This window comes from Hoplias malabaricus, chromosome 2 (assembly GCF_029633855.1).
Source record: "Hoplias malabaricus isolate fHopMal1 chromosome 2, fHopMal1.hap1, whole genome shotgun sequence".
NCBI lineage: Eukaryota > Metazoa > Chordata > Actinopteri > Characiformes > Erythrinidae > Hoplias > Hoplias malabaricus.
This window is the reverse complement of record NC_089801.1, coordinates 14,962,981-14,990,186: the sequence shown is the minus strand read 5'-3', so window position 1 is coordinate 14,990,186 and position 27,206 is coordinate 14,962,981. Positions and strand designations below refer to the sequence as shown.

At 37.4% G+C, this 27,206-nt stretch overlaps 1 protein-coding gene across 1 annotated transcript; it reads right to left on the bottom strand.

The window, feature by feature from the left end:
* Positions 1 to 493: 493 nt before the first annotated feature.
* marchf1 (membrane-associated ring finger (C3HC4) 1) lies at positions 494 to 26,404 on the bottom strand. The gene is made up of 7 exons (XM_066652688.1): positions 26,309 to 26,404; positions 12,030 to 12,080; positions 11,381 to 11,460; positions 8,405 to 9,049; positions 7,287 to 7,467; positions 4,754 to 4,904; positions 494 to 849 (listed from the first exon to the last, which is right to left on the bottom strand). The coding sequence occupies exons 1-7, from the start codon at positions 26,402 to 26,404 to the stop codon at positions 494 to 496; spliced, it is 1,560 nt and encodes a 519-aa protein (XP_066508785.1).
* Between the last annotated feature and the right edge of the window lie 802 nt (positions 26,405 to 27,206).

Sequence of the window (27,206 nt, the reverse complement as noted above, 5' to 3'; positions counted from 1 at the left end):
ACTGGTATTCCTATATTTATACAATTATTTTTTCAACAACTCCAACTACTCAAACTGTAGTGTTTGCTAAACTCACTTAAATACCACACTTCGCAAATCTTACAGACCATGCAGGGGATATTTTCATGAGGTTGTGGAAGATTTTTTGTACATCACAGGTTGTGACTTCAAAAGTGTCACTGGATTTTCCCCTACACCAAAATGGCTTAAACTGGTAGTCCTTGGCTCTGAATGATATTGACCCAAGGAAAACCTCTTGTCCTTTCAGTCATTAGGGAGTTAAAAATAAGTGTGTTGTACAGTACTTAAATTACACTTCACTGTCTATACCACACTACTTTTCTTAACTATACCCAGTCTGCTGCCTCTCAAGTGTAGACTACTTAGAGCGCAGTGAGCAAACTGAAATAGGGCAATAAGTTGTCTTTTTAGGTCCAAACTTCAGTTCCGTGGAGAGACAGAATCCAGCTGCCTCCTCTGTCCAGCTATCACCTCAAACTGGCGTCACTTCTACACTTCCAGCAAGAGAGGAAGTGTTTGTTTGTGTCTGTGCCTCAGGGCCACGTGGAGGATCATGCTTGCCATTACAATGAATGATGGCAGGGGGAGGACCCTTTTCCTCTCCATTGCGGGCAGAATCGGGGCAGTTTTGGACAAAAATTATACGATTGAAGGCTTTCAGTCGCCTCCACAGCTGTAGGTAGACCTTGCATTGTATGTACATGAAGATGAGTCCTCCAGCACAGCCAATGGCCACCACAATGAGCTTAGTCCAGAACAGCCACTCCAGCACCCCTACAGCAATGAGAGAGGACAAATGCAGTAACATTGTGTGCAATATGAGCATGCCTTAATATTTTAGCAATACACTCTACACCTGTAACACCCACTGCTATATTTACACCAAGCTCACAGATTATAAGGTACACTCTATGTACACACAAATGAACTAAATTAGCACATCATCTACAATGAACATTTTTGGTAGATTTCTGCAAATAAAACTTGTATTGTGACCCATACTGTCCAAACATATTAGACTAGTGACATATTGATTTATTCCTCATCAACATTTTGATTTCCTGTTTTTAAAGGTTAATGACTAAATCACCCAGGACAAACTAAACAATAAATAAGACAAAAAAAAAACTATGCAAGAAGTGGTTGCACTGATACATATTCAACTCAAGACATCAAGGGTAGGCTGTTTGATGCTTATTTTAGCATTTTCTACAGTGAAACATATTTGTGACTTGTGTTTTATTTGTGGATTAACATTTACATATTTTTAAAGTATTTTGAGACTAATCTCTCTACATACTGTCAGAGCAACGTGTGCTCTCATAACACCTGCACAGTGCTATGATGCATTGCTGCAGTAATTCAGGCAAAAGTAGCCCCAACTAAGTATTGAGTGCTGTACACCCAGTAAACATTTAGCCATTGATTCAACGTTGAAATAACGTAATGACTGCCGTCTAATCAACGTTCTCTTAAGGTTGAAAATGAAAGTTGAAAAGACGTCCAAACACAGACATTGAAAAGACAACTATTAGACGTATTTTGGACGTCCATTGACGTTATTAATTGGTCCCAAAATAAATTACTTGTATAAAACGCATTTTGGACGTCCACTGACGTTATCGATTGGTCACTACTTAACTAACATATTAAGATGGATTTTGGACATCCATTGACGTTTAAAATATGTCCTTGACGGACAGACTACTTTTAGACTTATTTTGAACGTCCAGGGACGTTCCTTGTTTACTGGGCGTGTTCATACTTTTCATGTTCATATTTTCAGTTGGCCAGCATTTCTAAAAATCTTTTTTTTTGTATTGGTCTTAAGTAATATTCAAATTTTCTGAGATACTGAATATGGGGTTTTCATTAGTTGTCATTTATAATCATCAAATTAAAAGAAATAAACACTTGAAATCAGCGGCGATTGCTCTAAGACTTCAAGGGAAGCTCAGCTTCCCCTAAAATGTAAAAAAAATAAGTGATCAAATATATACTGTTGGGTGTACATGTCATTGAATAAATATGCACTACAACGCGCTCAACTTTTGTTCAGAATCAGCTTCTTATCACTATTAAAGACGCGGCTTTCCTCTCAATCATACCCGCAGCTTGACAGTGCTTTAAACAGCGTCCACAGAGTTCAATAGCGAAGCAGCGACGTGCAGCGAAACGAGACGAGTCATTGGATAAATGCTGGGCTTTGTCCCGCCCATCGGATGCTCAGCGTCTCTGGGGGTCTATGGGGCAGAGGGCTGGCCTCAGCTGGCTCGGACGCTCAGCTTCTGCATGATGATTGGATGATCTGTCTGAGGCTGAATCCCTTTTTGATTGACAGCGAAATGAGCGAATCAGCGATCCTTTGGTGTAAAGATCCGTGGGAGTACAGGCGGACACATTTCACATGGGCCAAGGCCGTTTAAGCAGCCTAGCTCTGCTGGCCATTGAGAGGACACTAGTCAAGTCCCTGGAATAGACGCCTTGTTGGTACGACAGGGTCACAGATCATTTTCTTGAAAAGGAACGGAGGGTAGAATTTACGTATAAATAAACCGACACATTTTATGATGTAGGCTGAAATTGAGCTTCCCCTCCTTGAAAGACCAGCATCCGCCACTGCTTGAAATATATCAGTCTGTGTGTAATGAATGAGTATAATATACAAGTTTCACTTTTTGAATGGAATTACTGGAGTGGCTGTTCTGAACTTTTTCATGATATCCTAATTTTATGACCAGCACCTGTATATGTTAGCGATATGTTAGAGAATTTTTGCTGCACAATTGGTTAGCCACCCTCTCTAGCCTTCCCATCAAAGAAAGGGTGCAAAAAATAAAATAAATAAATAAAAATACTAGGTACACACACATGCATATATATTGCAAATATATTTTTGATGGACCTTATAAAATGATCAGCAAGGTTCATACAACTGAGATTTACTTAACAACTCACTTAGTTTTTACTAGAGTAGAGCATATTATGGCATATCCATAGTTGAAAAGGAGTTGCATAATTTTTTTAAATATCTTTACATTTTGTCCAGAGTGATTTAACCCCTTTGTGCAGAAACACCCATTTTAATATTCGAAATTAATTAGTTCATAGCGTCAAATGATTTTATCACAGAGCCCTCAACACTAACTAATTCAGAAGTTAACACAACTACCCGCACACCGATTTTCAGACTACGATCAAGCCAGCCTCCATTGGAAAAGCTTGGCCAAACTAATCCCCTCATTGTTTTGGTAGAACTGCGTATCCTGAACATTACGGTAGGAGCATGTAGGTGAAGGGATTTCAAAAGAAAAGCAACAACTTTCTGATGGGAAATGGAGGTAAAATAAATATATAAAAATATTCTAGTGTAGGGTGACCAGACATCCTCTTTGACCCGGACATGTCCTCTCTTTTAGAGTTAAAAAAAATGTCCGGGCGGGATTTCCCAAACGTCCGGGATTTTGTTTTTCTAGAGCTTACATAGAATTTTGAGAAGCGTTTCGTTCACAAACTAGTCCCGCCCTGCCCTACTCCGATTGGTTCGCTTGAGTGAGAAGGGGGAGTGGTGAAGTAGCCTAAAATCTTCTGATTGGACGGTCTGACTGTAGAGCTACGGCTATTGGTCGATAACCTTCTCTGTAAACATTTAATTGGTCAGTCTGCACGTCAGTAGACTCCTTGCTCACTACGACACAGTAAACATGCCTTTATTTTCTTCATAATGGTAACGCGGTGTTCTGGAGCTTCTGGCGCCCTGGCAAAGAGAATTTTTGACATAAAGTCTTCATGAATTCAAAGTTGAGAACGTTCGTTCTTAGATTCAGTGTAGCTGTGGACTAATGAGCGGCTGCCGGCTGTGAGCGGGGTCCTATTACCCGGGGGAGGGTGCACTGCTGGATGCCGCACTCCACAGGGATTCACTCACAGCTCTCAGCAGGCGGGTCACCAATGGCTGTAAACCAATAGCAGGGACTCAGGCGAAGACAGAGAGGCGATGTGCCGAAATCACGCAATCTCTAGGCCTGGAAGAGGAAGGAGCGCCTGTTTTGAGAAATGTTTGTATTCATGCTTTTCTTTTTTTCTCTCTTAAAAGGTGTCATCTGGAACTTAAGTGATGTAAACAAAAGCCTGAAGGTGAATTAATGCCTTGGCCCCAGTGTCTACATCAGTTTAAGCCTTGAATAATCATTCTGCTATTTACAGAATTTAAGATGTCTAATGTTAAAGTGGTGCAGTGCAAACCGCTCTAAAATGGGCCAAAACCTGCATCTACGCAAAGGGGTTAATGTGGAATGCTCTGATATATAGAGCATGTTACCAAGAAAAATCAGGGTGATAGAAACAAGGTTTCTGAAGCTTTTAATGTTAGTACAAACATGTCATATTTAGGTACACTATATCTGATATTTTAAGCCCATATTGTTAGAGATTCAATTGTGCACAAACAGCTTGTGTAATCTGACAGGTTCAAAAGTTCTGAAATCAATTTAAAATATAAAAACCCATGAATCGTGTCATAACTTTAATTTGATGGCAATAACTGAATAAAATGAATATATTACTGTTGTACACATGGCAGGCCCTTCACCGCCAATTTGAAGAAATCTGTCTCAGTAAGTTTCTCTGTAATTCATTATTTCACATCAGCCACATTGAATGGCTTTATAGATCTTAACTACTGAATTATACAGCTTTTAAAACATTTTATTAAGCATGTGTTTTAATTTACCATTGTTTGTCTTGCCTTGCCGTATCTCTTCAGTAGTGCGATTAATGAGGATGTAGAGGGACCAGAAGACACACACCACAGCCACCAGGTGAAATGTCACTGAGCAGAAGATCTTCCTGCGCTCACTTGTAGTCATCTGCAGCTTCTCCCACTTATATATAGAGAAGGAAAAACAACAGTGTTTTTCCAACAAAATGTAGCAAAACGTTATTCATGAATGAATGAAGCAATTCAGGCTCCACAGTGCAAGACCTCCACATATGCATAGCACTGGAGAGTTGGTTGTGTGGGTGACCATGTTTATTAGGTTTATTATTCTGGTCAGGCTACCAGTTGTTAAACAGAGATTATATCTTAGTTATATCTTCTACATGGACAGGACTTTGAGCAGGCAAATTGCAGACCAGCAGTGGCCCACAGTCAGTGGTGTGCCAACCTTTTCAAGCCAGTAAACTGATATATGCTTGCTGTCTATGTTTATCAAAAAAACATTACATACAATACACATACAATAAACATACAAAACATACAATACACTAAAAATACAATCTTCTTTGAATACATGTTTGGAGCTTCTTTAAGAAGATTTGGACACTACATTTTGAGCATTTTGTAAAAGCTCATTTAAAAAACATTAAATGTAATGGGACACTCAGGAACATCGAACTATAGCCCCACTTTATTATATACACTGAACAATGGCTGGATTAGGAATGACTATTTTGCATATACACTCACTGTCCATTATATTAGCTTCACTGACGATACAGAAACACTCTGTAATTCTACAATTACAGACTGTAGTCCACCTGTTTTTCTGCATACTTACTTATACTCATTTCACCCTGCCCTTTAATTGTCACTCTGTGGGACAAGCCTACCTTGTTGGTCCAAATTGTAGGAGTCAGAGACAGTAGTAGCTCATCTGTTGTTGTCTAATTTGTGTTGGTGGTTCTATAGTCCTTCATCAGAGAATGATCCACCACCCAAATTATACCTGTCTGTGGGGTCCTGATTTTTTGAGGAGCGGGGTGAAATTGGGATAAGAAAGTATGCGGAGGCTGTACTGTGTAGAACAGTGTTCGCCAACCAGTCGACGGTAATTGACAGATCTATCTCCAAGACCATACAAGTAGATCACAATATATCATGGCTGCTGCATTTATTAAGTTTGAGTTACTATGGCTGCATCATTCTGTAACTATAGTGGTTCACTAGCTAGTTAAGCAGGGATGTATAACTCTGTGGTCACACAGGGGTTGTGTCTAAAAATTTTGACATGCAAATTCGTTATCCTGACCAATAGAAAGATAAGGTAATTAGGGTGATAGTAAAAAGTATATGAATGTACAATTTTTCTGGCACATTTGATGCAGCATGTAGAGTTTTGGAACGCTAAAGCAAATATCAATAATCTAAGAGTGTATAATGCACACAAAAAAAATACGAAGAATATGAAAACATTCAAATTGTGAGTCTGAGCATGCGCAGAGCTTGTCAGAACACATATTTAGCACCTGCAGACAGTGTACAGCCTCAGGTACCACCATTATCAACACTCTGTACATTAATGAAGTTAGTAAACAGTTTTAGGTAACATTTTAAATTACAGCCGGCTAACTACTGGGTAAATACAGAATATGTACCTGTTAAGTAAGCCGTAAGATAAAATAAATACTGAGTAAGTAAAGGGCATGATACTAGAAATATGTGGTTATTACTGAGTATCTTACAGTTAATTTCATAATTCCCTCATTAGCCAGCTATGTACATATAATGCCTCAATACATATAGGCAGCAGTGTAAAATATCTCTGAAGTGTGTGATGATGATTATTGTAGTAAATCACATGTCCTGAACCTAATGAGTATAAGTGCCTGTAATGAAAGTAGCTGACCATGTCCTTCTCTAAATGTGCACTGTAAATAATTTAAAGGATCTATAATTACATTCAGTAATTATTAAATACAGTGAATTCAAAATAGTAGCTGCATTCCTTTTTTATATAAAAACAAATTACAGTCTTTTGCATAAACTGTCATATTTTTAATTCAATTTTGTAATCTATAATTGTGCTTAGAAGTATAATGGATTTGGAATATAGTTACATGCCTAATTTGTAAAGTGTTTCAAAGATATACCAAGTAATAACACATTTCTAATATCATACCCTTTACTTAGTCAGTACTTACATTATTTTATGGCTTAATTAGCAGGCACTTATTCTGTACTTACCCAGTAATAAGCAGGGATTAATTTAAAGCCTTACCCAGTTTTATGTTATGTTTTTGATGTGATGTGTACATATACAGCTTTGTTATTTTAAGCAGCCTAGGCCTGACATTTATGTTGGTAGATCTTTGATTTGTTCAGATTTCAAAAGGCGATCTTTTACGTAAAAAGGTTGGTGACCACTGGTGTAGAACTACAAAGTGCTCCTGTATGATCAGTGAAGCTGATGAATTGGACAATGACTGTAGGTACAAAATAGATGTTCTTAATCCAATCATAGTAGGTGTATTGGTTTATGTACCTTGCGCAGGGGTTTGAGGTGTGTCTCCATAATAAAATCATATTTGCAGAGCTCACAGCAGCGTGTGTCTGAGCTTTTGATCCACTGGTGCAGACAGCCCTGGTGCACAAATCGCAAACTCCCTGTACACCTACAAGGAGTGATGAGAGGACAGTCCTCATCGCCCTCACAGTGGCAGATCCTATAGACATAAATGGACCACTGTTAGAAAGTTTTCTGGTTCAGATCAATTAAAAACTTAACATCAGTCTATATGCGTTTTAGAGACAGGTTAACACTGAATTTCTTTCATCTGAATACATGCTATGCAGTGATATGGACATTAGATACATTGATATTTTCAGATGCTTCTATTTGTAAAAAAAACATTTGTAAAAAACATCAAAAATCAATTCAAATCTGACTGTAAACTTTATATTATAACTTAAGTTATATTTATAACTTATAAAAAAAATATTTTTATATGACATGCTTGAACATGTGAAAACTGAATATGGCACACTGATTGTCTAAAATTACCAACAGGCATCATTTTGCAACTTTTTTTTTCATATTAAGTCAAATTTTGTCCTAAGCCACATTTTTAGTGAAACATAAGTCTACTGCAGGGGTCACCAAATGTATCCACAAAGGGCCCATGTGGCTGCTGGTTTCATTCCAATTAAGTAGAAGCACATCTGATTGTACATGTTTAATCAACTAGTCTCATTCTCTAAACAGTTATACAGCATGTAGTTCTGTTGTGTTTGAATGAAAACCTGCAGCCACACTGGCCGTTTTTGGATAAGATTTGTGAAACCTGGTCTAGTGTGTTAGTCTCATTCTAGTGGCATGAGGAATTTTGGGGGAAGTATTTGGGAAACTATTCAATTGACAAAGTATAAGCATGGACAAAATAAAACCTGCTACTATTTCAGGTTTTGACATACTTTGTTCATTTTTATAGCCAACAGCATGTCATATAGTTTTAGAAAGTAAATCACCTATTAGAGATAACATTGAGACAAGTGAGTTTAAGGCTTATAGTTTTCTTAATGTAATCAGCATAAGCTTTCATTACTGATCAGCTACTTTAGTTAGAACTGACTCATTCTTGATCTTCTCTCTCTTTCTCTCACCTGCACACCTCCAGCTCATCATCACTGCATGGTTGCTGGGCAGTGCCATTATGATCTGTCACGCTAGCATATTTTTCAGCTGTGGGGATGGCCATGTCAGTATCTCCTTCTCCTTGCTCTTCATATGACTTTGTGATTGGTTGCTGCTCCTCTTCGCTGCCCCGCCCACTTTCCCTTCTGTGGTCAGATGCCTTGCTCTCTGGCTCCTCCGTCTTTACAGATGAGCGTTTGCGAGTGGTGTCCCTGACCTGAGGAGACCGGTTTTCTTTTTGAATCCGGTCCGTGTCCAGAGGCATGAATTCCGCCCTGTCCCGTCCATCCCGTCCTGACATGAGTTTGTGGCTACTTCGTCTGCGACGAGCTTTCTCACGGCTCCAGGAACGAGCCTCTCTCCAGCGTCTCTCATCATCCTCTGAGGATGAGTCTGAATGTACATGGGTGTGTGTCCCTGAACACTTGGAGTGGTCCCTACACTCTGAGACGCAACCCCCTGTTCCACCACCACTACTGCTCTCACGTCTCCGGCGATGGCGCCGCTTCATCTGCCGCCGTCCCATAGGAGCAGTGTCAGAGGCGTGGTTCACTGACATACTGACCGTGTTCATATCTGAAGCATCGTTTCTGAACTTGATTGGTCCACCAGTGCTGGACACACAGAAACAAACACAAGACACCCACATAAAGAAACATGAAGAGTGAAAGAGACATGAAGTTAAATGAGAGTAAAAGCAAAAGATATCACAAAACATTAAGAAATGTGAAATAGGGCTGGAAGTGTTTATTCAAATGTACAATATGAATAATAAAATATGTTGGTTTACTTTAGCAGGTATTAGGTTTGAACTATATTCTGCACATCTCCAAAAAGTCCCATTAAAATGTAATATATGCAAACTGGTTTTAAAGGAGCAAAATCACCACGTTGCCAGGTCTACAAAGATAGTATTTTGCAGCCATGAAATGACCAAGTGAACAGAGTTAATGTTATATTTACCAGACCCAAAAAGCCCATTGCCCTTCTAAAAATCTCCATGACAAGAGATAGAGTAAAATGAGAGGAAGTATTGGACTTGTGTTTGAAAAGTGCAGGCAGTTCAGAAGCAGCAACACTACAGAACAGAGCCAGAGCTTGCGAATTTTCTCCTGAACAGGTAACAGCAAATCATTTCGGAAAAAATATATAGAAATACCAATGCCTATGTATAGATTAAAAGGGGTGTTTTATATAAAGAAAATGAGGCATAGTGACATTTGCAAGGTGTCAGGACTGTGTTTTGTGTGTTTTATATGAAGAAGGTGAATAACAACAAACCATTGTTTGTTTTAAAGAAATTGAGGCAGATTCATGTGTGTTTCTTCGTGGTGTATGTGTGTTTTAAACAAATTAAGGTAGATGTTTTAGTGAAATGATGTACACTTGGTCGTGTGTTTGGAATGGATAAAATGGGAAATAAGTTTTTTTTATAAAACCTAGTACTAGCTTTAGCTTCGCATAGCTATTTAAGGTGGAAGTGAGTATTCAATAATAAGCTGAAGAATAATGCAAATAAGACTCTTAAACTGACACATTTAATGTGGAACTAAATGCTTGAATACAAAAATTGTGAATAAGAAGCAAGGATCTACCTCCTAAAATGACATTTATGGTTGAACATACAATTAATTGGTTTCTGTGTTTTAAATGGAAAAAGTGGAATAAAAATTCCTTCAAAAAGTTTCAAAAGCTATAGCGCTAGCTTCAGCTATTAAGATGGAACAGAGAATTCAAGAAGCTTACAAATAATGCCAATAAGACTTGTAAATCAACACACGTAAGTTGGAACATAATGTTTGACTATGAATGAAAGATCTGTCTCCTAAACAACATTTATGGTGGAAGGAATAACCAATAAATAACACCAGCCTTGTCTAGTCTAAATATTTAAGGCAGATTTGGACAGCAAAGGCTTGTAAATACAGGGAAATAGCAGCCGATCATTTTTTGTCCTCTCCTGTGTAGGTAGATGATTTAGTGAAATGATGAACACATTTCTGTTTAAATATTGTGATTATGGCACATTCTTCTTAGCTATTATGGTCCAAAGTTCTTAAACTCTTCTCTTGCTTGTATTTTCAGTTTTCCTCAAACTGGTAACCTAGTCGAGCTTCACATCTGAGGAGTGGGAGGAGGCAGACAGCTCTTTCCACTGTTTTGAAACTGTATTATAGTTCCAATTTTAAAAGCTTGGTGTCAGAATTATAGATTGCTCATTTAATGCCAGGTAAAAATAGTGCTTTTGTTTATTATTATTATTATTATTATTATTATTATTAATTTCATAAAATAGTTAAACTAAATAGGTAAATACAAATATGTGACATAAATACAAAGTACAGTTTCCAAAAAAGTTGTGATTTCTTCTCTAAATTTATTTTACCGACAAAAGCAAAAAAATAATTTCTAATGTTTTCACTAATCAACTTAACTAAATTTTATAAATATTAACACATTTAGAACTTGTTGCCTGCAACACACCACAAAGATTGTGAGAGAGGCATGTTGTATTGCATCACCTTTCCATTTAATCACATTTTTTAATCATTTGGGAAGTGAGGATTCTAAATGTTGCAGATTACAAAGTTCTGTCCACTCTAACAGCTGTTGGTTTTTCATGCAATGTTATCTGACCACTAGAAGGTCATGCTCATTAAACAGTGGTGGATTTCTAGAAACTTTACAGCTTTATGTACATTAGACACTCAAAGACCTTAACATGTTGCAAACTTGCACTGAAACATGCTCTTGTTTAACAGTTCTCTCACAATGTGTGTGCATGAATACATTAGTCACTGAATTGATAAAGCACTTTTCTCAAAGACTAAATCCAGTTTTAGGGAGGATATGAAGGCTTCACAGACACAAACACTACCCCACTATAGCCACATCTGTGGTTGAACGGAACACAAATATGAGTGTTACCACCTTCTTAAACCCACCTGCAGATGTCCTGACAAGAAGGGGCGATAGATGTCCGAGAAGCTCCGTTCCGTACTGTTCCCTGGGTGGAGCTACTACCCTGAAACAACCACAAGGTTTACAGATTCACTATAATTATATTCACCAATCAGATCTGGCACTAGTAAAGAACACTGTAAGAACTTACTGTCAGCAGTTATATGATTGAAAGTGAATATATGATTTAAATGTCATGTAATCGTCAATACACAGTAATATAATGAAATGTGAACTGCATTCAACTCATCCATCGTCGTTAACACATAGTTACACTATTGACTAGGGGCAGTGAAGTCATGCTTAATTCCTGAGCATAAACTGTTTGGAATTTGGTGACTTTTTCGAGGGAACTTCAACCATGCATTCTAAAGGAGGACTCTAGAAATCCACAAGTTGTATGTCTAGGCTGCTGTTGACCATACTGATAAATATAAGCTACTTTATTTTATTTTACTTATTGTAAATGCCTTGCACATGTTTGCAGGTATCCAGCCAGAAACACAACTAGTGTTGCAATGGTTCAAAATTAAGCTTATCATAATGTATTAGGCTCATTCTAATGAATGAATACCATGAATACTTAATCATCTTGTGCAAACGTGTGTGTGTGTGTGTGTGTGTGTGTGTTACCTTTGGAATATTGCTAGATCGACTCCCTGATCGGCCAGGTGCTTTCTCAACCTGAGAAAGATAGAAACAGGTTACAAAAGAATATTTGAACTGATGAATGTTTTAAGAACCTGTTAATATTCTAAACACATATTAAAGAAAAGGAGTCTATAGAGTAAAGCTGATTGCTTTACAAAGAAATATACAGAATTGTATTGATATGCAATTGGTGTCATCAGTTATTTTACAAATAATTTGAACATGAGCCAGTCAAATAAGATAATGCAGGGACTTACAATTTTATATGAAAAGCTTTAGATCCTACCTGATTTGTATTTTATAAAGTCAAAATAATATTTAAAAAAGTTATTTTTTTGAAATAAGAATGTCTGTTGTTTATTTAAATAATTGAATCTTTTGATGGTCTAAAACAAAGACAAAGACAAAATTGGGAGAGATGCAGGGTTACCACTGTGTTCCAACACATTAAATTTTACTTGTTAAAGGAACTGTTAATCAACTGGTCACAGAGGAACATTGTTGCAGTTTTGGAAAGGGAAATTTTGACCATTCTTGCCAAAACAGCTGCTTAAAAGTCCATAGTCCCCCATTGTTTGATTCTCTGCTTCATGTGCTTCATGGCCAGCCAAGCACATGCACTCTGTGTCTATAAAGCCAGGCTTTTGTAGCATGTATAGAATACGGCCTGGTATTGTCTTGCTGAAATAACCATGGACTTCCCAGGAAAAAACTGCCTTGTTAGCAACATCCAAAAATATAAAATATGCAAGTCCCACAAATTCTACTATTCACACACACACACACACACACACTCACTCACACAGGTCAGCCATAACATCATGATCACCTCTATGTTTTTACATTTATTGTCCACTCTCTCAGCTCCACTGATCATACAGGAGCACTTTGTAGCTTTACAATTACACATTGCACTCCATCTGTTGCTCTACTTCATTTGTTGGCCCCCTTCCACCTTGTTTCTCATTGGTCAGGACCCTGCAGGACCACCACAGTGTGTGGTGAATCATTTTCATTGTGTGTGTTTTTTTTGTGTGTTGTGCTGGTACAAGTGGATCAGACACAGCAGTGCTGCTGGAGGTTTTTAACCCCTCAGTGACACTGCTGGAATAAAATATTCCAACAGCCAAAAGGTGTCTTCTGGGCAGCATCCACTGATGAAGGACTAGAGGACAACCAGCACACATTCTAGTAACAGATGAGCTACTGTCTCTGACATTAAATCTACAAGCTGGACCAATGAGGTAGTTTTGTCCAACAGAATGGAGAGTGAGGGGACACATGAGGAGAGTGAGGGGAGTGAGGAAGAGCATTGCCAGAGCCCTGTAAATTGACCTCCAGCATGCCACTAATATCCATGTTACTGCACAAACTGACTGCATGAGGGTGGTATGAGGGCTTGACGTCCATAAGTGGGGCTTGTGCTTATAGCCCAACACCGTGCAGGGCGATTGGTATTTGCCAGAGAACACCAAGATTGGCAGATTCACCACTGGTGCCCTGTGCTCTTCACGGATGAGAGAATGTTCTGCTGCCTGCAACATCCTCCAGCATGACCGGTTTGGCAGTGGGTCAGTAATGGTGTGGGGAGGCATTTCTTTGGAGGGCCGCACAGTCTTCCATGTGCTAGCCCGAGGTACCCTGACTGCCATTAGGTAACAAGATGACATCCTCAGACACATTGTGAGTACATATGGTGGTGCAGTTAGCCCTGGATTCCGTCTGATGCATTACAATTCTAGGCCTCATGTGGCTGAAGTCATTGATGCTATGGACTGGCCTGCCCCTTCCCCAGACCTGAATCCAATCGAACATATCTGGTCTCATCATGAAACATCATGTCTCATTCCATTCAACAACGCCACGTTGCACCACAGACTGTCCAGGACATCCTTCACGATCCCTCAGTAGAACATCTGCCGCCTCATCAGGAGCATGCCCAGCCGTTGTAGGGAGGTCATACAGCTCGTGGAGGCTACACACACTACTGAGCCTCATTTTAACTTGTATTGAGGAATTTCCACTAAAATTGGATCAGCCTGTAATTTGATTTTCTACTTTTATTTTGATAATGTTTCCAAATCCAGATCTCCATCGGATAATTTGATATTGAATTGCATTGATCATTTTTATGTTTTTTTGTTCTCAACACATTCCACTATGTAATAAATAAAGATTGTCTTGTCAACTGGAATATTTCATTCATTGAGATTTAGGATGTGTGTGTGTGTGTGTGTGTGTGTGTGTGTATATATATACAGTTGTTTTCAAGTAGGGTGAAAGTCACATGTATGAACATTATGTGTTAATTTGACTGGAGCTCTAAGACACAAATCCTATTACTGGAGTTAACATAGGGTTAAAGCACCTCTCTGAGTCGTATGAGTGTGTGTAAGGGTGTGTAAGGTAATTGAACTATTTTTAACATGATTAAGAAACTTGGATATTTCTAGAAACAGAGAGAGAAAAACCTGAGAGTGTAAAACCTCGCTGTTCATTCATTCTGTCAGTCTGTACACACACACACACACAGAGAGAGAGAGAGAGAGAGAGAGAGAGAGACATTGTCTCACTGTTCATAAATTCCAATTATTTATCAAGCGATAGTCACCACACAAACACACACACACCAAAGACAACAAATTGTTGCCAAGGAGTGCACAAACCTTTGCATATGAACCTGTTTTGGAAAAGATTCATTCATTCATTCATTGTCTGTAACCACTTATCCATTTCAGGGTCGCAGTGTGGACTTCCCAGAATCAATGGGCCCAAGGCAGGAACAAACCTTGGAGGAGGCGGCAGTCCCTTACAGGGCGACACACACACACACATTCACTCACACACACACACTTATGGACACTGTTTTTTTTTTGTGGTGTTTTTTTTTTTTTGAGTTGTCAAGCCACCTACCAACATGTGTTTTTGGAAGCCTGTAAATGGCCCAGTCCTGTTAATATAGAGGGTTCTTTGACAACTTAAACCCAGCAGATTTTCTAGAGTTTTGTGAAACTATCATGTGGTTCAGCTGTGAAATTCAAGTCAGATACATACTGCATTCTGTATCCTCTTGGGTTTTAGGCAATGTAAAATTAATTTGCAAATTTCTATTTGAGTACTTCATTAGCATGATTATGCTTGACCATACCTCCACAAGAGGGTATTAAAGTTTCTTCTGGGAAGGAGTCTCCCTTTTTATGTTCCAAGGAAAAAAGAAGGCATTACATTTCTTTGTCTGTTATTGAGCAAACACCTGTATTTCCAGTACATTTGCTGATGGCATTGCCCAGTATATATACTGTGTGAAACAAATAACCGCTAAAGCCCCACAGTCATTTTAAAGGATTTACACCTTTAAAAGCTAAAGTTACTCAGTTACAGAATGCTGTTAAGTTGCTCAAAACGTTGACTGAAAACGACAAAATTCTGCATGTCAATGATCTGCTGCCAATTATCCTAATTTATTTTTTTGCAGTAATACACAACTGATTTATTTTTGCCCTGTCTCAGGTTTTTTGGAACATGTTGATGGCATCAAACTCAAAATGTTTCTGTAGTTTTCAAAGATGTGTAAAATTTCTCAGTTTAAACATTTAAAATTTTTATTTTGTATTTTTGTTAATTAAATACAAGATTTAAATAATTTGCACATTGTTGCATTCTATTTTTTATTTACATACTGCATAGCGATGCTGTATGTTTCTAGAAATGTTGTTTGTACTAAAACTACACCTGATAGTCACTTGACAGCCTAACTTGTGCATACTCAGAATGTAGAAGCTCTGTAGGCAAGGATGAAAGAAAACTGGACACTTGGGAACAGAGCCTGCATTTTACCATCAAACATAGAACACCCCCCCAGTATTCAGTATTTATCTGCAAGGCAGTGAAAATGGGTTCTTTGTAAAGAAGGGGTAGGAGAGGTTTTTGTGATGCAAAACCTCACCAATGCTGTCAATGCAACAATCTTAATGCATTCAAATATAAAGCAAAACAATTCTGGTCCAAGTCTGGCCCACATCACCTTATTGGATTGGCTTACTTGTCACTTGAACTTACATCACTTAGGCAGACCATTTGATTTGCCTTATGAGGGCCACACAACAAACAACAAATACCCATCCATTTTTATGTAGGCCACCTTTAGTTCAAAAGCAGTTTGCCAGTACTGACAGATTTCTAAAAACACAGAAATGTTTACACAAATACACAACATTTTGCAACCAAATTATTGCTCAGCATCCTCATTAACATGCAGCATGAATGGTGTGCTCTTCTGTATTGTTCTGGATAATCACTGCAATTAAAACTGAAGAACATGGAGCTTATAGCAATATGTTCTACCTGTTAACATGTAAATAAATGTACAGCAATGATATATTTTTCATATGTCTTCCTTTGCTTCAGATTGAAAAAGCATTCTAACTAAAACAAGTACCAAGTAATTTTCAAACAAACAGCAGGGCACTTACCTGCCAAAGCCATTCTTCATGTTTACTACAAACACTGAGTTGCAAAGTGTCCCTTAACAGCAATGTATGTGTGTGTCTGTGTGTTGCTTTGGATTACCTTTAGCTGCTTGTCTGAAATGTAATCTGTGTGGTTACTCTGTGCCCAGGCTTAATTTAGCCACAACACATGGGGCTTATCACAAATCATATACCATATAGACTGCTCCATTCTTCACAGTTACATGTTTCGAACATGACATCTGTTACATAAGGTACAGCTCATACAGATGACTTAAACACTTCAAACCTAAACTCCCCTGCAATCTTCTTGCATCAGCTGGTGGAAGATCATTTTTTACAAAGTGCATTTTCCACTATTTAGGCAATAATGTCCGAAGTATTAAATGTAAAGAGGAAGGAAAATGGTGAATGGCACAATTGACTAGAAAGTAGCAAGCCTGTCACCAAATGTAGTGGACAGTAACAATGTAAATGCAAGTACAGTAACGAATTAAGTACTTTTTTCATGTATCTGTCCTTAAACTGAAGTATTACCATATTGGCGACTTTTTAAATTTACTCCACTACATTATAAAAAACCTTTTGGTTTATGTGTGAATAAAACCATAACATGTCTGAACAAATCTCGCTGCTCCGCACAGATCTCACACACAGCGCCACCATTGCTAGGAGATGAATGAACACAATCTCTGTATTAAAACAAGTGAAATTTTTTCTCTGTCTTAAACCAATCATACCAAGGCAGACTTTTGATTTTATCAATTGTTATGCAAATTTGAGACTGTAAGTAATCACTTTCAATTCTTAGAACCGTTATGAATTAACAAAATGATTTGTACCATTTAGTTTTGAGTCATCAGTAATTACTATTCATTCATATACACGGATTACCGATCTCTAGATGACACAAAACACTCACTGAGGGAGAGAGTCAGTTGGACGTTTATTAAACACAATACGTGAAGCATAGTCAAAACCAGAAGTAATGTTCCAAAACCCAAAAATCAGTAGAGAGATAAAAAAAAAAGTCCAAAAGGCAAAAACAAGTATCATAAAAATAGTCAGAAAACCATATCCTATTTAAGAAAAATGTGTTTCAGAAATAGCTCAAACTATACTCTGTAGACAAAACAGAGTTTAAAGGAACACTATGTAATATTTTTACATTAAAATTACAGCTTCAGAATCATTGTGATGCTTCACTGACCTATAATATGGAGAACAGAGCCTCTTTCATTGCTACTCTCAGCTCAGCACAGCAGAAAGGGCACTATGAAATTTTGGAGGAGGGTAGGAAACCACCCCTACCCTGCCCATCCCTACCAATTCCAGTACAGTGCTGTAAAAGTTTATTGTACTTGGGGGGGGGGGGGGGGGGGGGGTAGGAGCAGAAAATATCCCCCAAATCTTACCTAGTGTTTGAGTAAAAAAAATATGTTTTGCACAAGTGTCCTATGCCATTGTGAATGTTTATACTTGTGCATTTAAATAAAACCACCAACAACTAGGGCTGAATTTCAAAAATTTTTTGTTAATACGTAGTCTTAATATTTAAGCGTTAATATTTCTGAACTTTTGAACCATGTTTGTCCAACTGCAGACCAATCACAGTTGTTGTGGTCTGCATAGACACAACGAGTTACATTTCTGGAGAGGTGTGCATCAGGCCGCCCTGCCTAAGGCAAAGGTTCAACACCGAAGCATAAATTGGTTTGGAGGGGCAACACAAAGACTGGGTGACCAAAAGTGACACTAGAGTCTTTTCTCCTACAATGTGTTAAGCATGAGTCTTCTTACAAAAATGATAATAGGACATTAGCATCATAATATGTCATAGTATCTTTACTTTCAATACTTAAGTACATTTGAAGGTCAATAATTTTGAACTTTTACTCAAGCACATGGTTCATGTACTTTGTCCACCACTGGTTGCCCACCCTGCTATTCTGTTATGGAGAATGGGAGAAAGGCAAATGCAGAGGATGAGGCAGCTGGCACTACAGAGTCCCCATGTCACCAAAATTTCTGTGTCTCCTGTGTTGACAAAAATTGAAATGCACATTTGGAAGTTTGGTTTATGCAAGTCCAGTAGATGTCTTGAAGATTCGCAAGTCCAGAAATCTTTCAACAAACCACAACAAGACATCTGCCCCTGCAATTCACACTTCAACTAATGTTAACCATACTAGCTGAAATTGAAAAGTCTTTTAAAAGACTGAAGTGTGTCACCTTTTCACATCTAGTACATATTCAGTACTTTTAGATAGGCAACATAATTATACCATATTCTATATTAATTGTAGATTTTAAGTTATGTTGATTTTAACACCCTATTTCATTTGCAGGACTTTATTATTTTGTTTATTATCTTGCTCATGTTTATGTGTATCTAAAGTTTACTTATTCTTCAAGATAAATCTCCATTCTGCTTTGGAAATCTCTCTGAGCATGCAGTCCAAATCGGGTAGCCACACCCCACACAAAAACAACTGAGATGATGGGAGATTCCAGCAAGACTCATGTGATTTTACATGTGACTTTAGAAAATTGTCTGCAACAGTAAAATCACTTGAAAAGTAGTTTGATGTAACCTGTAGCACACCTGAATCAACTAAAGAGAATCAAGCTCTAGGCTGACCAAAACAAACCAGAGTTTTAACATAATCTATTTAAGCATATAATCAAGACCAGCCAGTAGAGGATGAACCCATGTAAAAATGCAAGAACACTCAAATATCTTTCAACAAGATAATGATTCTAAACACTTTGTAAAAAGCACAAAAATTGTTGCCAAATATATCACCTGACCCATATAGCACATTCGGGTAATCTTAAAACAAAAAGGAGAGATGCATAACCCCTCACCTATACAGCTGAAAGAATCACTGTTGTTGTTCATGCAAAAAATGTTTTAGTCTGACATCAATAACAAGTAGTAGGCATCAGTAACTGTTGTAGGGTGTACTGATGTTATTTTATGTATGGGACTGTCAGTACAGTTTAAATTTGCTCTAATTATTTTGTTTTTGACATACAAAACACGGCTTTATTTACAATTTTTGTTACATTTTAGGGATATTAAAGAGGAGTGTATTCACTTTGTATAAAAACTCTGGTTCACTTTGTTTATAAACTTCTATATTCCAGCATTATATGTTGAGTTTAATATTTCTACCAATTTACAGTCTAAGGGATAACATTCTTAAACTTCAAAGGGGAAATATGAAAAAAATCACTTATTCAGTGAATGTGCACTTACATTTTTGGATCTGGTGCTCCTACCCACAGTGTGAAATACAAAAAACAAAAACCTGCCTTTGCAAAGCCAGTGAATGCAGGAGCGGTGAATTAAAAGAACTGAACTAAAACCGTTTACAAACAGAGATAATCACAGGGATGTAACTGCAAAAAGCAGGAGGTAATTCAATAAAAAGTATATTAAACAGTGAAGAAAAATTAATAAGATAATAATTAACCAAGTCAACGACATCAGCATACCCAGCATGGAGGCCCACAAATGCTCAAAGAATACTGGCAAACAATTAAAGACAATTAAGAAAGAATGCGTTAATGATGCATTACCTGTACACACCAGAAATTACCAAACCACAACACTAACAGTAGAAGACTTTTGAATTAGTGGCTGCAGACTTACAAATCTAGATATAACACTGAAATCACTGGAAAGTATCCCTTCAAAATTAAACCTTTATATACATGTTATGGCCGAAATTTGTTGTGAAATTACAAATATAAATTGCCACATGTAGGCAGATTAAGAGTAACCCATACAATTTGCAAAGCATTTACATGAACATGTTAAAAGCTGTAAATTTTTAATTTAAATTAAATAATTGTTTCAGCAATATGTGTGCTTTCAGTAGCTCATAAGTACTAAGATTTCAGTTTCTAATTAAATCCATCATTTACCATTTGTTATAAATTTACTTTTTTTGCAATCTGATTTATGCTGAAGTAGAGAGATTTCGCTTTCAGGGACGTAATGCACTCAGGATTTAGCCTTGTGCTAAAACATGTAGTTAATACCCAGATCAGACAGTTATAAAACTTTATTTTCTCTGCACTAAAAAAAAATATATTATTGGAAAATTGGAGGAAATGTTTATCAGGTGGATTTTATGCTGAAAATAAAAAATTAATGCAGTAAGGTAAATTATTATAAGCACATAAAAATGCATATATAGGCTGTTTTGACAAAAGAAAAAGCCATATTTCTGGGGTTTAATGTGGTGCAGTAATAGTGTCATTCGTCTACCAACAAGTTAGACTATGTTCATTAAGTTAGACATGTTCATTAAAAGTTTAACCATGCCAGTCTATCTATATTGGTCTACACCAGTTGTCTAACTACAATGGAATATGCCAGGGGTCTAACAACTAGCTACAATTGAAAATACCAGTATTCACGTTAAATATATGCCTGTGATTGGGTGACATATGCCAATGGCTCAGCTGAATGTCTAAACTCTGCCATTATTCCCTTGTCACTGGCTATGCTCCTTACAATTTTTGGTCATTTTATAATCTTTCAAGACTTGGAAACTGATCCTGTCACAATATTTTTTAATACATTGCAGGCATCAGTTTTAAGGGTAAACATAGATTTACAAAAAACAGTGATGCTGATAATGTAAAGAATTAATACAGGTCAAATTAGTAATTACTATTAATTAGTATTTAGTAATTACTTTGCTTTCTGTTCTTATCTGCATTATAGATACTGTCTCAACTACTGACAACATTATTATAAATGTTCACTATTCAAAACACAGGAAACTAACTAATTAATCACAAGGAACATGTTACCATGTCCATCGATAAAGCATATGCATTTAAAACATATCATTTATGTACTGCTTTAAAAGCTGAAAAAGAAATTTCTTGATATCCGATTAGTGGAGTCACAGCCTAGCTCTTAAGCTACTTTATTAAAATCATGCATATTTGTTCCTATGCTAACCTAACTGCATGGTAATTGGCAAAACAGCTGTTAATTACTTGCGCATATTATTACAAAGCAAATGCTTTAGTGGGTTAAGCATGTATGTCTTTGCATTTAAATTCCAAATTTACTACATAACCAATTCCTAAAAAAAATATTTGTACTTTTGTACATGTTAACACAGTGCTCTGGAGACTTAATGAAATATCTGTGATTATTCTGTTGTCAACATACTATAAGTAAGAGACAGAACCGTTCTCCTCGTATAAACTGCCCTGTTTAGACCACCAGGTTTCCGCACCTGTTACGGTAAATGAGAACCAGTACAGCTCAGTTCACTGGAATAAGAAGAGATGAGCAGAAGCTGAGAAGATCTTTTTCTCCTCTGTTCTTGTTTTCCCCACATTTTCATATCTCAGTACACTCATTTCACCATGCTTGTTATGTGTTTTCTTCCATTACAATTTTCCTTTGTGCTCTCACATAAAAAGAGGTCTAGAGATTCAGAGCAGGAGTTCACTCACCACACATTTGGTATAGAGAAGACATGAGAGAATAATTAATCCACTTTATTGACAATGGGAATAATTAGGAAGTAGATTTAGGGTTAACACACCTACTCTTATCAAAGAAAAATCAATGGATTTTTATGTTTCAGAGACTGAGAGATTCAGGACCTCAAGTTTATTCGGTTTTATGTACAGTCAGAAAGACGATACCGTTTATTCACTACAGTGTCCCCATCACTCAAGATTTAGGCTCCACACAGACCACAAGAACAGCACTCCCCTGCTAGACATATCATCAAAACTTTTAGCAGTTGCCCAAGCTTTCCTAGGAGGTCTCCAGCCAAGCCAAATACTGAGGAGATTGTGGGCTGTGTGGGAGAAATGTGCAGTTATTTGTCAATGTACAACATACAACAAAATGTGTTTTTCACATTTTATCCATCTGTGGAAGTGAACAAACACACATTAGTGCACAAGGCTGTGAACACACACCTACAGCGGCGATGGGGATAGAGGAGAGATGACACACATTTTCAGCTGTTATTTCAGTGATATATTTCAAGACAACATCAAACTATACAGATGTAAATGGTATTCTCATGTTCCATATAATATGAAAATACACAGATAACCACCACAGAGCAGGTATAATTTGGGTGGTGGATCATTCTCAATGCTTCTGTGACACTGATGTTGTGGTGATGTGTGTGTGTGGTGTTAGTAGAAGTGGATCAGATACAGCAGTGCTGCTGGAGTTTTTAAACAGTGTGTCTACTCACTGTCCACTTTGTTAGACACACACGAATTCTGTTGAAATAATTAATCTGAACAAATTGCCTGAACTGAATGTGTGTGTGTTGCCCTGTGAAGGACTGACACCCCCTCCAGGGTGTATTCCCGCTTTGCGCCCAATGATTCCAGGTAGGCTCTGGACCCACCGCGACCCTGAACTGGATAAGTGGTTACAGATAATGTATGAATGAATGAAATTGCCTGAACTAATTTCTTAACAGGATGCTTGTTTATTCAATCTGTTATTCTGAAATTACTGATTTTCTTTGTTTGTTTTGTCGTAAACTGAACTTACAACAACATTTTTACTGCTGAATACATTTCCAATGCACCTTGTACATTCAGTAAAAGCAACAGCTAAAAAAAGCCATATCTACTAACTGTAATATCCGGTTGTTCTGGCAGCTTGCAAATTTGTCCAATATGAATATTTCTAAAGTGATGAAAAATTGGATTTGGTTTGTTTGAACAAGAATATTTTAATTGATATGTACTGTTCATCTGTCTTGACTTTGGCTGCAGGTTAATGAGTGAATGAAAGTACAAGTACACAAGTAAGCTTGTGTGTGAGAGAGTGGTTTTGTCAGGTCAAAGGAGTAAAGTGTGTTTCACATGTTTTGTTTTCATGACCTGCTCTCACACTCTTTAAAAATTTTAATTTATACATTTTAGCCAACAGCATGTCTTTGGTAAATATGCAATTTTATCTCCATTGGTGCCACAGCAGACTCTACAGTGAGATTTTCAGGCACAAGGACTAGGAAGCTAACAAGCTTAAACTGATTGTTATTTTCAGCAAGGAAGAGAATCCTGGCCAAGGTGGACAACAAAAAACTACAACAAAACCAATCTCAATTATTATCTATACTTGGGTGACATTAGTTAGCTGTGTAGTTCTTTTTCACCTGTCATTAAATTTGAGAGCATCAACTATGTGTCGAAAACAAGACTCTAAAATAAATAATAATCACAAAGACATTAATTTTAATTAATTTCATCTCATTAGACATAAAGCAAAGAAGTCTATAAAAGCACAACACAGCAGCAGGTGTGTGTGCATGTGCCTGAGAGAAAGATCAGTAAAGACAGTGTCAGGAGAGATCATGCTGAACATCGGATTAGCTGGTAAAGAGTGTGAGAGCAGGCCATGAATACAAAACACGTGAAACACACTTTACACCCTTGACCTGACAAAATCACTCTATCACACACAAGCAGTGATTTAAACTTGCTCATGTACTGTACTTTCATTCACTCATTAACCTGCAGTCAAGGTCAAGACAGATGAACTGTACATCATTTAAAATATTCTTTCAATATTCAAACAAATCCACACTCCTTGATCCAATTTCATACAGCTACATTTTTACAGATGTACATGAGAAACAGGAACGTATACATGCAGTCAGTTTACATACTTTTTGCAAGCTTTGTAGCATACTATGTATTTATTAAATATGTAACACACCAATTAATAATTAGCTGGGATGCTATGAAGAATGCAAATAAAAAGGTTTGCAGTAATTTGTAAATTAGATTCCATGTAGGCTCAGGACACACCCCGACCATGAACTGAATAAGTGTTTGCAGACAAAGAATGAATGAATGATTTGTAAATTATCCTTTATTACACTACACCAAAAACAATACATTAATTCATTCATTCATTATCTGTAACCGCTTATCCAGTTCAGGGTCGCGGTGGGTCCAGAGTCTACCTGGAATCATTGGGCGCAAGGCAGGAATACACCCTGGAGGGTGCACCAGTCCTTCACAGGGCAACACAGACACACACACACATTCACTCACACACTCACACCTACGGACAATTTTGAGTCGCCAATCCACCTTCCAACGTGTATTCATGGACTGTGGGAGGAAACCGGAGCACCTGGAGGAAACCCACGGGGAGAACACACCAACTCCTCACAGACAGTCACCCGGAGCAGGAATCGAACCCACACAGGTCCCTGGAGCTGTGTGACTGCGACACTACCTGCTGCGCCACCGTGCCACCCAAAAACAATACAACCACACATTATTTCATGCTTTACCTCAGGAATGTTAATCAATGTTAATTCAAAATCTCCAATCTTGATACTTGCAACATATTTAAAAAATTTGGGACTATAAAGTATTTACCAATAAGTAATGTTCCTGTTCATTTTCACAAAAGCTAAAAGATATTTAGGGCCTAAAGACTCTTCTTCCACACACATGCTCTCAAAATATATGCAGTAAATCATTTTGTATTGTCTTGCTGAAATATGCATGTGTGTCCCTGGAAACAGATCTGCATCTTAAAAGCAGAAAATGTTGCTTCAAATTTGTATGTGCTTTTTTAGTTTTAATGGTGCTGTCAGTGGTGTTTGAGGACTCTGAGATCATGATTATTGAGCTTAGGCTTCAGTCCTTGCCCTCCTCGCACTACATTTTTTCACATTAATTTACTATTTGTCTTGGAGAAACAGTGGTTGTAAATATTTCAACAATTATCCGATGCATTTTTGTTGTCGAATTTGCAAACCTCTGTCTATTTGTGCTCCTAAGGAACTAGGCCTTTTCTGGATGCTGCTGTTGTGCCCAGTCATGATTATAGTCCTGTGTTGACGTCACCTTTTTCAAATCACATCATTATGTAATTATTTGACCTCATTATTCACCCTAATCTGTCCCTGTCCCGACTTTACTTTGGATTGTGTTATAGGCCTGAATAGCTAAAATGGATGCATGTAAATAAAAACTTAGCTGAGTAGACAACATGAAAAATCTTGTGTGCATACAGTCTGCAATCAGACAAGTACATTTTTAAATAATTGTTTTCTTTTTAAATTTGCATTCTCCACACCATCCCAACTTTTTTCTGATATGGGGTTTTATGGTAAATACACCAAATACATTAAAAAAGCAATAGTGGAAAATCTGCGTAAGCACTCCTACACACAATAATAATCAATTTCTTCATATAAGTTGTTGTTAACATATCATAGCTATTGTTATTGGTACTAAATGAATAAAACACAGCACCTTTAATTGAAATAGACACTGATTTAGAGCAAAACGTATGTAAAATGCTGAGTAAAAAATCAATTTTAACAGTATTTACATGTGAAAATAGTAATGCAGCATTTGTTCAAATTTCACAATATGTATTGTGTATCAAATATATTTGAATATTGTTTTTAATATTTTGTTTACTCTCTTTTGTATTTTTGTATTCTCATATTATTTTCTGTATTCTTATCACTTAAACTGGATTAATATCATTGTATTTAGAATTTTTATTCACTTTTTAATTGTCACAACTAAAGCATTTTGTCTGTGTTAAATCATGATGCAATTGCAATACAGTGTATTTTCTAGAGTATCTTCTCACCACATTATTTTACTTAAAAAATGCATAGTATAAAAGTTACTCTGTGTAATAAAAAACAGAACAACAGAACAATTTGGCATAACATTTTTGGCTATTTTAACCATCCCAAAATCTATTTTTCTGGTTTGCTATTGTTCCTATGGTCTCACCTCATTCTCTTTACTCTTATCTCTGGTTCTGGACCCACGGCCAATGCTTGCTGTCTCTTTACCAGCAGGAACCACAGAGATCTGATGGACAGGCATTCTGATAATAGATGTTACTACTCTTCCCTCAGTCCTTCAAAGGCATCCTCATGGTCCTTGATGCAAAAAGGAAAGTTGTTCACTTAGCTGCTACTAAGGGAACATTCTGTCCTCAGACTCCAAGAATGGGGTTTATTGTCCAGCATGCATTTCAGCTGTTTATGCCACACAAGGTGGAAACATCTGGAATGTCGGTTGATGTCACTCAACGTAGATAGCCTCCTTCATTCCAACTGTGGATATACAAAAAAACATTTCAGACACCCCAAGCATCACAGAGTGAGCCCTGTCACTTGAACACGTGGCTAGGAGGACTTAGCTGTAATTTTAGCCTCAAATCTCCACCCCCCTCTATGGTGGAAGTGCAAGCTGGAGAAGGCCACTAATCAGCTTAGCACCCTGGGAGCTCCGCACAGGGCAAACACACACACACAGTCATGGTGCCAGACTCTCCTAACCTGACCAACTGCTTCCACACAATGATAGTATGATATTGGCCTGATCACAAGAAAATGGCAGCAGAGCTAAACCATAAGATTATCTTGGACAACTAGGGTCTTTGACTGATAAAATTTGAAATATTTAATTTTACAAATTTAAAACCACCATTCACAATGTTTTAAATAAAAAATTACTCACCATTTGCTGCTGTCCAGTCTGCCCTGTGGATAAATTGAAACAATTAAGAGTAGTTGCTGGTGTGCTATTCTTTAAAGCTTTGGTGGTCCAGCCTGTACCTGACATTGAACTGAATGTAATGTGGCCTGCTACCCAAACTGAGTTTGAGACAACTGGCATAGTG

What these genes read in the sequence shown, in the direction of transcription:
- marchf1 (XM_066652688.1), bottom strand. Translation starts at nt 26,404, where the DNA reads ATGCCTGTCCATCAGATCTCTGTGGTTCCTGCTGGTAAAGAGACAGCA. An exon ending in GATGAGCTGGAGGTGTGCAG is followed by an intron (nt 7,468 to 8,404) that starts GTGAGAGAAAGA and finishes TTATGTCTATAG; the next exon opens with GATCTGCCACTGTGAGGGCG. An exon ending in ACCTCAAACCCCTGCGCAAG is followed by an intron (nt 4,905 to 7,286) that starts GTACATAAACCA and finishes TCTATATATAAG; the next exon opens with TGGGAGAAGCTGCAGATGAC.